Source organism: Periplaneta americana, chromosome 11 (assembly GCF_040183065.1).
Source record: "Periplaneta americana isolate PAMFEO1 chromosome 11, P.americana_PAMFEO1_priV1, whole genome shotgun sequence".
Lineage (NCBI taxonomy): Eukaryota > Metazoa > Arthropoda > Insecta > Blattodea > Blattidae > Periplaneta > Periplaneta americana.
Genome location: NC_091127.1, coordinates 162,443,094 through 162,457,644, shown reverse-complemented (window position 1 = coordinate 162,457,644; position 14,551 = coordinate 162,443,094). Strand labels below are relative to the sequence as shown.

The 14,551-nt window shown below is 35.4% G+C and overlaps 1 protein-coding gene across 1 annotated transcript in view; it reads right to left on the bottom strand.

Annotated features, from left to right (window-relative positions):
* Positions 1-417: 417 nt before the first annotated feature.
* Positions 418-14,551, bottom strand: part of LOC138709534 (esterase E4-like) — a 36,008-nt gene continuing 21,874 nt past the window's right edge. Inside the window, exons 6-10 of the mRNA XM_069840364.1 lie at positions 10,675-10,852; positions 8,563-8,744; positions 5,194-5,341; positions 1,528-1,660; positions 418-819 (exon numbers count right to left, since the gene is read on the bottom strand). Coding sequence (XP_069696465.1) covers positions 630-819; positions 1,528-1,660; positions 5,194-5,341; positions 8,563-8,744; positions 10,675-10,852 — 831 coding nt within the window. The 3' untranslated portion in view covers positions 418-629. The remainder of the gene's footprint in view (positions 820-1,527; positions 1,661-5,193; positions 5,342-8,562; positions 8,745-10,674; positions 10,853-14,551) is intronic.

Below are 14,551 nucleotides of genomic sequence, written 5' to 3'. Positions count from 1 at the left end.
CCGTCTATTAGTAAAGTCCTTAAGCCTATTTTTAAATACTTTTTGGTTGTTGGTAAAACCTTTAGTAAGTCTGCAGGTAAAGCATTCCAGTCCCTGATAGTACGATTGAGAAAAGAAAATTTTCCAGTGTCCATCCTCTGTTGTCTTTCCCTCAGTTTATATGAGTGGTCGTTCCTTGAAGAGTAATTTGGCGGCTGCAACCTATTTTTTATTTCTCTCCAGGCAGGCTTGTAGTATCTTGATATCCCCTCTCATATTAGAACATTGCACGACAATACTACGCACATAATTTCCTCATTATTGACTGATTGATTTGAGTTTCCTAACAGAAAATACCTATAGGCTACTGTGTATAAAAATTGTCATGACTTGAAACTAGAATATTTACAGAAATCTGCACCGATTCATAAAAATTCGTAACGGATTTAATTTAAATTTTATTAGAATATTAGCAAAATATTACATGACTTCAGTCATTATACAAGAATGTAAGTTTATATTTTCCGGGTTAGTTAAGGCTATAAAGTGTAACATTTGTTAAGAATTACTAACAATTTCATTTCAGACTTTTTCAATTTTATTTTGTTTAGGATAATTATTTTTAATTATACATAATAATACTGTAGTCCTTAAAGTTCGTCCTTATCCTTGCGGCCATCTGCTGATGTGGGCGTTATAGAAGACCAGAGCTTCAAATTCTTCTTCAGCAAGTTACTTTTCACGTGCAACCCTCTGGAATCAATGTGACCGTACTCCACAGCTTTGGGCGAAGAAACTGGCCGCCATTTTACTAAGTTGCACACTTCAGAAGTAGGATTTCTGATATAAACAGTTTGCAGAAATAATATATTAATTATAATAAGAGTAAAATAAAAATAATAATGTTAAAGATTAAAAAAGAAAATTATGTAAAGGCTACATCTTTAAAAAAGAAAGACTATTGCTACTTTGCGCTGTATTTTACAGAATTTTTACTTTAACCCTCATTGCCGTTTTTGATTTACACCACTTCTGCTCTGAACGGCTCGTTTAGTCCTGACAGTCGCCGGAGATCTGCGTCTGGGTCAGGCGAGTCCATTTAGTTACGCCAAGGGGTGTTTGGGCTAGTCTCTCGCTTGCCTTCAGATCGATCTGATGTCACGCAAGCGGTAGAGCGGTATGTTTCTAGTACAGTTCAGCTGTACTGCATTCCTTTACCGACCGCTCGCCCTTATCTCTACTCCGGAGCTCTCCCCACTACTCCTATTACTTCCCCTCTTTCGCGACGCTGAGTTGTCAGGGCTAAATAATCGGTTGTACTTATTTCACTTACCATACAGAGCACTTCTATGCTTGAATAAAAATATTGCTCGGTACACCAAAGTAATTAAAACAAATACAGTACAGCACACATTCAGGAAAGCACTTATCTCATTACGTTCTTTGTACAAAATGGTGATAATTATGTAAGAATGATGTTCAAAAGTACGCTATTATACATTTCTTCAAAGTAATACAAAATCAACATTTTAATTTCTAATTACTTACCCTGTGCGTGCAAAATTAGTCCAGATTGTTGTCATTATGTCCACCATTTCGTCATCTTCCGCAGTTTTGGTCGAATTAGAAAACATGTGATCTTGTGGAAACAGGTACATCAACTCGTCCATATGGCAGACTCCTGAAATAATATACAATGTGTTGTTGTTGTTATTGTATTGTATTGCATTGTATTGTATTGTATTTAACATTCCATGGTATTCATACATTGCTTTACAGCTAGAATATGGAACATGTCAAAAAACATAATACTATTATAAAGTCTTAATTTATAGTCACAGTCTAGTTGAAATATATACAGAAGAGGTTCACAATATAGTCTACTAGTACAACACAAAGTTTTAGTATCAATTTCATGAAGCGTTGCTGAATGTCATGAATTCACCTACAAAATAGAATGCGTGAGAAATTAGGTACTTCTTTAATTTGGCCCTAAATAATTTTATGTTTTGAGTTTCATTTTTTTATATCGATAGGGAGGCTATTAAAAATGTTTACTGCCATATAACGCACTCCTTTTTGATAGCACGATAGACTTGCCGATGGAGTATGAAAGTCATTTTTGACGTGTATTTATGCTATGAACTGTTGAATTGGTTACTAAGTTTCACGATTACATACGAGGAAGTTTATTAATGAAAAAGTATACTGACAAGCCATGGGCATTATTTGTAGTTTTATGAAAATAGTCCTACAAGATTCCCTAGATTTGGCACCTATTATTATTCTAATTACTCTTTTTTGTAGTAGGAATATACTGTTATTATCTGTGGAATTTCCCCAGAATACTATTCAAAAACTCATTACCGAATGGGAGTATGCAAAGTGTATTGTTTTTAAAGTATTGATATTTACTGTCTTTTGCATAGATCTAATAGCAAAACAAGCTGAATTTAGTTTGGGGGTAATTTCTTTAATATGGTTTTTCCAATTTAACACATTGTCGATTTTTAAGCCAAGAAATTTGGTATTCAGCAACAAATGCAGTGAAGTGAGTCTGAATTATATTTGGTGTGAGGAGAATCATGGATGTTTAAATGTCTGTGCAGGCTTACGGTATCTGCGTCACATTATTTCCACGAATAAGGTTACATTCTATTTAACTACTCTTTATACATTCACTATATTCTGATTAACAAACCACAGAATTACGCAGTTTCAGAGACTAACGATACATCTGTTCTCGAAGTATAATCCTTCCTGTAGATAACTGATCTTCACGCTAAACGTAGAGTTCGCTGTTTATAGTCGCCAGTACAAGTTACACATCGACGAAATATTCGGCGGATAAGAAGCAAGCACGTTCCGAGAGCGAGAACTACTGGATGACGGTGTATTAACAACAGAAAATTCAATACCTTTCAACCGCCGAAAAATATTCAACATTGCCTTGTTAGCTAAAATGTTGCTAGTGTTATCTTAAGGAAATAAGGAAGTAGAAAGGATTTATATGAGTTACTAGACTTTCACGGTGACTGTGATTAGAATTAGCCTTCTCTGCAGCCCACAGTGTCCTGGAAATTGATATTTCCAATGTTTCCGGACTACATACAACAGTGGCGTGCTGTGCATCTGTTCATGAAGCGAAAAAGAAGAAATTTATTGCAGAAATTATATTTTAATCGTGAGAATTATGAATTCTCTAATCACAGAATGTCGATTTCGAGGCGGATTCGATATTCATATTCTATAGAGAAGGAATTACTGGAAATCATTCACAGTCATGAGAACTTCTATGCCCAGGTCATCGTTGATTTTGGTGCTGTAGAAAGGAGTACTGCTTTGGTTTTCAAATATATTTAAGTGATTTGGCTGCTTTCAGTTTTGTAGGCATACTGTTCATATATAAATTTGTATTGCTCCTTCCCTCACATAAAATTGCACCGCACGCTATTGCTTACTACATACTTACTTTATGACGAACGATAGAAAAACAAAAAATAGAAACGGCTGAAAAACCAGAAAGACTTAGGGCCGTATTCATAGACATTCTTAGCGCGGGCTTCCGGTGGATGATCAGAGTTTTTCATATTCATAAACCAGTGTTAGCGATAGGATATGATTTGAATTCTGTACTAGTAACCAGTGGATAGCCGGGGCTAGCTTAGTACGCTCGTAGCGCGTGCTGCGAAATGTCTATGAATAGCACCCTTAGTGACCTCGTAAGAGAGAGGTTATATTTCATAACCAAAAGAATTGCTGTTTGACCTACAGAATTACTGTTAATCATAACGGTAAGTTTGGTGGAAGTAGGCCTGTGTAGGCCTAGCAGTTTGAGAACAGTTAAAATGATGAAATCATACTATCATCTGATGAATATCAGCTTCATTTTTCAGGTACTGTGTTAGATTATTTTTATCTTAAATGGTTTAATAAAGTTTTTCCATTTCTGAATATAATTTATTGTTTAATATGAACTACAGTGAATCAGCATGATAAAAAACAACTACATATGACGTCACGAATCCTGTCAAAATATCATAACCTGTAACTTCAAGTTTCACCTTCTCTAACAAATATAGCAATTCTGACCATCAAAGCTTTCTTTATGTTATGCTTGACATTAATTTTACTTGTATACAGCGGAATTGCGTAACGATCGTAGCGACATTTCGACTTTTTGTGTTGGCATAACTGGGAGACAGAGATATCGAGGTGACTAACAAGTCAAATAGGAGAATCTGTACTTGTAACATTCTGTGAATTCAATTAACGTATGACCTATAGTTTCCAGTAAAATCTCTGTATTTCATATGTCATCCTCTAAATGCATGTGAGGACCAAGAGAGGACCTGAATTATAAAACATGCTAACTCCTGGTACTTCATAAATTCTATATGTACTAATTACATGACATAAAATGGTTTGGAATTCAAGTGGTTTCTCATGAGGCCAATAAACTTCACAAGGGACAAGTATTTTTATTTTATTGGGTTATTTTACGACGCTGTATCAACATCTAGGTTATTTAGCGTCTGAATGATATGAAGGTGATAATGCCGGTGGAATGAGTCCGGGATCCAACACCGAAAGTTACTTAGCATTTGCTCGTATTGGGTTGAGGGAAAACCCCGGAAAAAACCTTAATCAGATAACTTGCCCCGACCGGGATTCGAACCCGGGCCACTTGGTTTCGCGGCCAGACGCGCTGACCGTTACTCCACAGGTGTGGACAAAGGACAAGTATTAGACCATTTTTAACATATTATATCATACCCAGACATAACATTGTCATATATGTGCTTAACTCCATTTTTTGGAGTTAACATGTTTTAGAATACAAGTCCTCAATTAATCAAATCATATGATGTCCCTTGAATGGAATTTCTAACACAGAATTAAATTTGAATGAAAGGCAAAATACGATTTGTTGCAACTGATTGTTGCAATGCTTTCTCAATGGGAGAATATAGGCCTTCATTTCGAATCCATTCAATTCTGAAATATTAAGAAGCTATAAAATAGCATAAAATCATTTTTTTTTTTCAAATAGACAAAATACATATTGATTAATTCCTCCTCGTGTGACGAACTCCTGAAGTCGAATAATCTACTCGATCTAAGAAAAAGACTCCTGCAAATTGAGTTTGTACGTTCCTTGTGCATGAGTGCTGGGCACATGGTTCACTTTGAATTTCCTGTTTTCTAACTCACCGTAGTCTTCGGTCGGGTCTCCGAAAATTGAGCTGTAGCTGTTCTCGCCTCTGTAGTCGAAATAGTAGTAAAATACAGTGGCGCCCGCTTTGGAATGAAGTTTGACACCAGAGTCCGTGCCAATGGCAAAATACAGGTCTGTGTACATCTGGTTCAATAGAGAAAAAAACTCATAAGTGAAGACTAAGGATTTTTTCTAGTACGATATTCTGAGAATTATTTAATACCTGAAATTGCTACTGATAGAAATGCCATAGTATAATATAAAGAGGCAGGTAAAGAAATTGAATACAGAAATTCAGAAAATGTAGAATTTGGAATGGTTTGCAATATATGTAATATTTCTAGAAAGAAATACAGGGACATCATCTTATTTTTAGTAAAATTTTTAATATTAACCTGGCTATACCTTTGGGTTAATGGTTCAGAACCGGAAACACCGTTTGCTACCCCCTTCCACGGCTGGAGTTCGATAATACTGGAGTAAAACACAAACAAATCACTTTACTAGGTATAGGAGGGAAGAAAAATAGTTAATCCATTTACGTAAACTAGGAAATATCGTAATTTTGAGTTTGATAATTTTCACTAGGGTTTTGTTTAATCAAAATACAGTACAGTATTAACGATAAGTGTTTTTACTCACGAACTGAGTTATTCATGCGGACGTATTCATTATGCAGTGTATATTATACTGTCTACAGCACATTAGCTTACAATATAGAGAATGAAGTTAAATTGAAAAATAATCGTAATATGGATATTTAAACACATTTTTGAAAATGGTGGCCGTTCATTTAGATACAGGCTTCGTTTCTACTCACGAACTGAGTTATTCATTTGAACGTATTCATTATGCAGTGTATATTATACTGTCTACATCACATTAGCGTAGAATATAGAGAATGAAGTTAAATTGAAAAATAATCATAATATGGATATTTAAACACATTTTTTTTTTAAATAGTGGCCGTTCATTTAGATAGAGACTTCAGTTCTTTTGTGCATATTATCGCAGTTTAGACTATTGCATCTAATTCCAGTTATCAGTTTTGTCCTTCGTACTAGTGACTCATGTTGAAATAATGCTGTACCTATTTTATAAAAGAGTACCTTACGTACTGTAAATTCAATCTTCACCTCTGTCCGACCCGCACAGATAACATTACTCAGACATGCTATCTACTGTCCGTCCAAGTGGTTATGTCGCAGGATCGTAGAACGGGGGGGGGGGAATCACGTAACAGGTAATTACTTTTATTTAAGTTATTTTCAACAGTTGCAGGTAGGGAAATCGGGATGCGACGTAGGCAAACGGACGACAGTACCTGTGCTAAAATATGATTCAATATTGAAAGCTGTTTCGTTACTGGAAAACGCGAACATATTCTTGGAACGTACTGTACTCACTAACTCAGTACCGTTTGTGTTTACTATGTCAGTAAGGCGATTTTGACGGCATATGCTTGGTTCTGTGTAGAAAACGGTTGTAAGTTTACTAGTAGAGGGGGTGGGATTGAAGTACATTAAAAACTCAGGTACAATAAAAATTGAAGTGAAAATAAAATGATGTCCCTGTATAAGTTAAGGCTAACTATTTTAAATCATTATCAGAAAATAATTCATTATATTTTCTACAAAAGAACCAACCATATTGGGAGCATCACCAATAACATGTAAAGGTATTTCTACCTCTATCACAGTAAAATACAGTGTTACTATAAATGATCTTTCCGATTACAAGCTTGAATAACTATCTTTAGGAGACACTTAGAAACATGATATTGGCGTCAATTGAAAGAGAAACTCAAATATTATTGTTATGTTGGTGAACCTATCGCATATATATTAATTTCGTTGCTAGGAGACGATATAACATAAAAATGGCTGCAAACGAAGACAGGAGAGCATTTTTTTGTGCTAGATTTTCACATATCCCGGTCTGTTGTGAAAAGGTGTATGGCCCTTTCTTTTCGTCGAGGCGACAATCACAGGTAATTCGTACCTAGACATGTTACAGTTATGGCTTCTTCCACAACTGGAACAGGACATCGAAGGTCTTTATTTTTCAGCAGGATGGGGCACCATCCCATTACTACTTAAATGTCAGAAACGAACTGAAACACAACTTCCAAGGAGAAGGATTGGACGTGCTGGCCGTGAAGATTTACTGGGTGTTCAGTTCAAAGCGTGTCATGGCTCGCTGTATGCCGTCATGAGGCTAGTCGATGAGCCTAGAGAATTCAATCTTCCTACACTTCCGCAGAGGCGTATTACCTATGTGTTAGAGAAGTTGCCTAGCAAGTACGGCGTTCATTCTGAAGAGTACTTACTGATATGTACGGTAACACCGGTAGTGGCAGGTATGTGAACTGTTTGGAAATACGTACTTTCGGGATATGGGGAGAGGGTTAAGACGATTACTTACGTATTTGTTGACATTAACTTCGACGGTCAAAATGGACACGGAGCATTTGATTTGTATTGTGTAATGTTACCGTACGCAACCGATGATAACAAATACCCTGCGTACGACTTGCCGGCGCAAAACACAGTTCGAAAGAGGTTATGGTAGCACACAGACTGTACAGATCGCCATCTGTTGCTACGACGTTCAAGTTATACCGTACACGTTCTCAAGTTCAGATTGAAGAACGCCTTATATAATAGGCAACTTCTCTAACATATAAGTTGAAACTCGCTTCAAATCACTGACTCACAACAGTGACGTCATGACACACTTTGAAATGAACACCCAGTAGAATGTTTGCATTGGCCTCTATGTTCCCCCGACCTCACTCCTTGAGATTTTTTCTGTGGGGTTTTATAAAACAAAAAGTGTATCAACCACCATTACCACCTACCATTGAGGATCTTCGTATCCGCATCACAGAGGTCATTGCACTGGTGGATGGTCCAATGCTACAACGTGTATGGCAGGAAATTGACTACAGACTTGATGTGTGTCGTGTGACACAAGGAGCTCACATTGAGCACATGTGACTTACTTACGGTTGTGAACCAAATGTTTCTCTTTATGTTTCATGTTTTCCAGTGAAAATTTTAAAAAATTGTTGGAGTTTCTGTTTCTGTTGATACAAATTTCATGTTTTCTAATTTTTGCTGGTTTAAGAATAGCACATGTGATTGAACCGAATGGGTAACAAAAAATATTTGAGTTTCTCTTTCCATTGATGCCAATATCTTGTTTCTAAGTGTCTCCTAACGATAGTTATTCAAGTTTGTAATCGGAAATATGATTTATAGTAACACTGTATTTGAGTGATGTGGCAGATTACTGATTCAATAACTTCTCTATCACACAATAAATTATTTATACTGTATAATTTGTAAGAAGTTATGCATTACATCAACCACAGCTTTCCGTGCGTCCTTGTTGATAGGCTTGTTCCCAAAATAGAATTCCCGGATCCGTCTGACAGTCTTTTTCCTTTCTTTGCTTGTCTCCTTGCTGCTGGAAAGGAAGTTATGCACAACGTTTTCGAAGTCTTCGTCTAGCTTCTGGATTGCAGCTTCGCTTTGAAACATAGCTATTGTAAGGAAAGAGAAAAAAACATATATTTTATGACATGCACAAAGGAAGTAAATATCTAAGTTATAGTGTAACAGAACTGAAATTAATGACAGTACAAATTTCACTGTTACGTTAACAAGAAACAAATTTTCAGATATGTTTAATTCTGTACTTTTCATTATACCGGTAGTATGAGAGGCGTAACACTGTTATTGAAGCACGAGCAAATGTACAAGAAATAACGGAAGCGGAGAGAGAGAAAATATGAAAATATTGAAAGTAAATTTCTTGGATTCTCAGTATCGTCCACACAATGAAGTGGACCTGTTATTGAGAACTGAGTAATTGTACAGAAAATCAGTGCTTATCACATCACATTGACTGGAGAGAGAACTGTCTATGAAGATATGAGGGCTGGCAGAAATGTCCAATGTGAAATTGAAACAGAAAAGTGACTTCCGTTCTGGAACTGTTGGGAATTGTGAAATTATTTCTCTAGATTTTATTTTATTATATTAAAATTTTTATATTTTAAATCTCATTTCTATTGAGACACTACTTCATCGTTCACACAGAATTTTTTAATACTTTACTTTCATACTGGATATAATCCTTATGCTGGGAAGAACTAGATAAAAAACAGACACCTACAGTTAATTTTGCAAAATTTCGAACTTACTATAAAAGTTGTCTTTAGTTATTACATAAAATATATGACAAAATATGCTCTATTTCACAAGATGCTATTTTTGTCTGAGTAGACTTTGCTATTAACTTAGATCATATATGTAACAGATATGTCGGGGTTATAGACTTTGAGGTTAACAACTTTTGTCAGGTTTACTACGCTGCCATCTAGTTGTTACATAAGGAGTCACGTCATAATACCCATTTGAATCGCATTGTGGGGCTCTGAGTTCTGCAGTCACAACTGGCCTACGTCTATGTTCATGATACAACGGAGTGGGCTATGGAAATTCTGCTCTCCTTGGCAACGGTTTTGTTGTGAATTGTTTGTATCTTTCTGACGAGAAATAAAAACTGTTCTTGAGTTTCATTTACTCAGTATATTGTATTCTAGCTACAGGATTAGCGACTGTACTGCCATCTCGTGTTCGTTTACGGCGAACGGGTGGCGAGCCTGGCGGTTGATCTCTTCAACGTGCTGCCGATTTTAACGTAGCGAGGAGTTATCTGTTACATACGAGTATATGATCTAGGCTATTATGAAAGAAAGCAGTTTAGTCAAACGACATATTATTGAATTTTATTACTTTTCACTTTAAGTTTGTCACTGCCACATATGATGTAGTGCGAAATGAAATAGGTGTACAATCACGAAAAAAAAAGTGGGAATAGTCTTTTAAGATAAATTCAATTACAATGTAATGGAGGGAGCTGTATCGCTAAAATGCTATTCCCTCCATTTCTTTTACTGCACCAAATCGATCTTCTCGCTTTTTCTGTCCTGGGAGCAATTGTGAAGGCCTCCCAGGAAAAAAAATGTAACGTCAAATTATTTAAATTTGTGACTTCGGTGAAGAAAATATTTTTGAAGCATTCATTTACAACAATGAATTCCTGCATTCATGAGCAGAAAAAAACTTTTATCCTACATTAGTCAAAAGGGTTCTGTTAATAAATATAAGCTTAAAATGAAATGTGTTCCTCAAATTATTTTCCTTTCTCCTGAAAAATGTAAAATAATTTTGCTGGTTACATCCTTATTTCGGGGAGGTCTTCAATTACTGGCAGTTAAAGTCTTGTGTTATGTGGTAATAATTCGCAAGAAGCAAATAGAAGATGCAAGTTCAGTTCTTCTTGTAAGGAGGTAGGCCTATACTTCAAATCCCTGCCGAGAATTTAATCCAATTCTCTAATTTGGTAATCGCATATAGGCCTAACTCCATTTGCATACAATAGACAGCATTCAATTCTGAGCACACCTGCAACAAGAATGGCGCCTTCCCCTGAAGTAAATCCAACCATCCAGGGAACGAGATGTTCACCGGGAGTTGACAGAATTGCTTCCAAAGCAGACTGCGAAATAAACTTCTCGTCTCCTTCTCCTACCGCGTCCTCGATCACTGGTCCAAAACCAATATTAGGACCGCCATCCTCGTTCTGAAACAGTTACATGCAGTAGCTTAAATTGAATACCTGGGTACATCAAGAGTGTTAGTGGTAAAATGGTATGTTGAGAAAAAAAAGCCAAAGTTTTGATAGTTTTTATTTTTTTTTTAATTTTAGTGGGTTATTTTACGACGCTGCATCAACATCTAGGTTATTTAGCGTCTGAATAATATGAAGTATTTTTTTTTAGTATTTATTTATTTAACCTGGTAGAGATAAGGCCGTCAGGCCTTCTCTGCCCCTCTACCAGGGGATTACAACTATAACATGAACAATAAAATTACAATTAATATTAAATTTACAATTACAATAAAAATTAAAGTACGACAAGATTACCTGATTAATGCAAGCTAGACATTTTATCATAGAAGTTAAGAACAAAGAATATTTTTGTATTTACTGAATTACAAATTAAACCTACAATAACAAAATTCTATAGTGATGAAATTACCGGATATTGAAATATTTTGTGATAGATTAAGAGAACTATTTACAAGAAACCATGTCTGAACGAGTCTCAATTACTGACCAAGTGACTAGTAAGTTTGCGTTTGAATTCAATTTTATTTCGACAGTCCCTGATGCTAGCAGGTAACGAATTCCAAAGTCTTGGCAGGGTTATTGTGAAAGAGGATGAGTATGAGGAGGTGCGATGGGATGGTATTGTTAGTATTGTTTCATGGCGAGAGCGTGTGTTCAGATTGTGGTGGGAAGAAAGGTAAGTGAAGCGAGACGACAGGTACGAAGGAATAGAAGAGTTCAAGATTTCGAAGAGAAGGAGAAGTGAATGTAAATTTCTTTTCTTAGCTAGTTTAAGCCAACCTATTGCTTCCAGGGATGGGGTAATGTGATCATATTTACGAACATTGCTTACAAAACGTACACACAAATTATGAGCACGTTGAAGTTTCGTTTTGTTGTCGCTGGAGAGGTCAGTCAGTAAAATGTCAGCATAGTCAAAATAGGGAAATACAAGCGTCTGCACAAGGGACTTTTTTAAGCAAGAGGGAAGATGAACATTTACCCTTTTTAGCACATGGATAATAGAATATACTTTTCTGCAGGTTTCTGTGATTTGTATGTCCCAGGTGATAATAGTGATAATAGTGTATGTATTTATTTACACTGCAAGTGGGCAAGCACCCGGTGGCAGTGGTATACACAATATAAACAATACACAATAAAATGATAAACAATACACAATAAAATTTACAATACACAACACAATTATACAATACACAATACAATTATACAATACACAATACAATTATATACACAATACAATAATAATACACAATACAATTTAACACAATAATAATAAAACATAAATAAAATACCTAATTTTACAATACAACCTACATAATTATGTATAGGCCCTACATAAGTTTCAACAGTCTTTCACTTTACTCTCGTCTCACTCACTGTAGTGGCACTATGACGCATTTCACTGACACTTTAGGACACATTTCACTGACACTCTATAACACATTTCATTGACGCTATAAATTATCACTGATCGGAACTGTTCACTGCAGTGTAAAAACCATAACTTCACTGACTCACCTCGCTTCACTGATACAACAGTTCAAATAAGTCAAATAATTACATCCTTATGCATACTTATAAACAGAACTACATTTAAGCTAAACATTTCTAGTCTAAGGCCCTCTTACACGCTATTTTTAAATAATTTACAATTCAAACCAAGGAAGTAACTCGTCAGGCTAGATAAATACATGTCACCTTAAAAAATTAAATGTTGAATGTCATCTTAATTTTAATTTGCACTTTATACACAACTTTTTAAGTTATTCTTGAATCTCCTTAAGGAAGGACAGACCTCAAAGACCGCTGCAGGTAAGTCATTCCGGTGAAATGAGCCCGGAGTCCAGCACCGAAAGTTACCCAGCATTTGCTCATTTTGTGTTGAGGGAAAACCCCGGGAAAAACCTCAACCAGGTAACTTGCTCCGACCAGGGCCACCTGGTTTCGCGGCCAGACGCGCTGACCGCTACTCCAAAGGTGTGGACAAGTTTTGATAGCGTCTGAGACTTACACTAACATATGAATTTACCGAAAAATGTATTTATTAGTAAGAGAATACATGTTGTGAAGATTTTGAAGTACCATCACATCAAATTATACCATTTTTACAAAAATATAGACTTTAAAATAATACAATTAACGCTGCTCTTGCATTAAAGGCACAATGCCCAAACGTTTATATTCGAACTTTACATTTTTCTTGTTTACTGCATTATTTAAACATGTTTCAAACTCAGATTCTGATTCAAGTTTTGAATTTTATCATCATTTCGATCGATGCTATTCACAGAATACGCATTCCATATTCAGAATACACTTAAGGTATATGTACACCCACAAAACACAAAAAATGATGAAAAATTAGAATTTTCAAAATGTAACTGTCTTAATAGAGAATTTGCTCCTCTTTAATTTGATATAAGAATTTTCGATTTATGCCTTATGGTTTTTCAGATAAGTCCCATTTTCCAATTCTGCGTCATCAGCCACGGTCACTTACTTTTGATGTGCATTACTTTTGATGTGCATTACTTTTGGAGTGATCTTCGTAGCAGTCAATCCCCTCGTCCAGCATTGCTTGTAAAATAAACTTCTTTCTATTCCCGAAATAGATGCATAGATATCTGGGCATGGTCATTAGATCGAAAAAAAACTTTTTTACATAATGAAGTAATTTATAATCTTTTACTGTTAGTCATAAAACTGTAAATTTGTGTGTCAATGATGTACGTCATTTTAATAAGAGTCCAAAAGTAGAAGTTACAATTCTGAGGAGGATGGGCATAAACCCTGGGACAAACACCATCGCAGGATTTGTTGCATCAGTGGAAATAGGGACAAAAATGCCAAACAAAAATTCAACACCTGAAGTTAAAACAAGGCGGAGGTATTTGAGAGGCAGAAAGAAGCTGAAAGTGGACCGACATGAAGCTGCTTAAGGGGTGACATATGATGATGGAGTCTTCTAGGCTCTGAAACTTTGTGGCTCATTTCCTGTAAAGAGTAATTTTAGAATATTTAATTCTTTCAAACATGATATCTCAGCCAAATACGGTGATACCAAGAAGATATTGGTGTCATTTTGAAGCTTGAAATGTCCCACCAGTGCCTGACAATGATTAAAATAACATTAATATAATTAATAATTATCTATGGATCTTTACATGATTTATGCAACATAAAATATTATTGCAAGTTACATATATGGTAATATTTAATTAATGTAAATAAAAATAAAAAATATCTCTATGTCAGGCACTAAAGATTAGTTTTAGCTATAAAACAGTGAAAAAACTGTGGCTCTATCTTAAAAACTGCATGAGCTATCATGTTTCAGGTTGCATGTCAAAATTATAAACAAAATAATTTTATAAACAATTTAGACATAACTTGAAGGGATCTGTTCACTTCATTCTCTTTCTCGTACCATTCTCAATTGTATAAAATTTTACAGAGCAAAATTATACAAAACAAAATTTTTTGTATGTAAAGGTGTACATATACCTTAAACCAATCAGCATTTTCTGGGTTCAAAAATTTACACAAAGACAACACATCTGTTTCTTTTTAGTAGGATTTACCCCTGATTTAGGAACATCACTCAAATCAAGGTGTTGGTAACTTTGAAAAGAAAAACTGTGATTC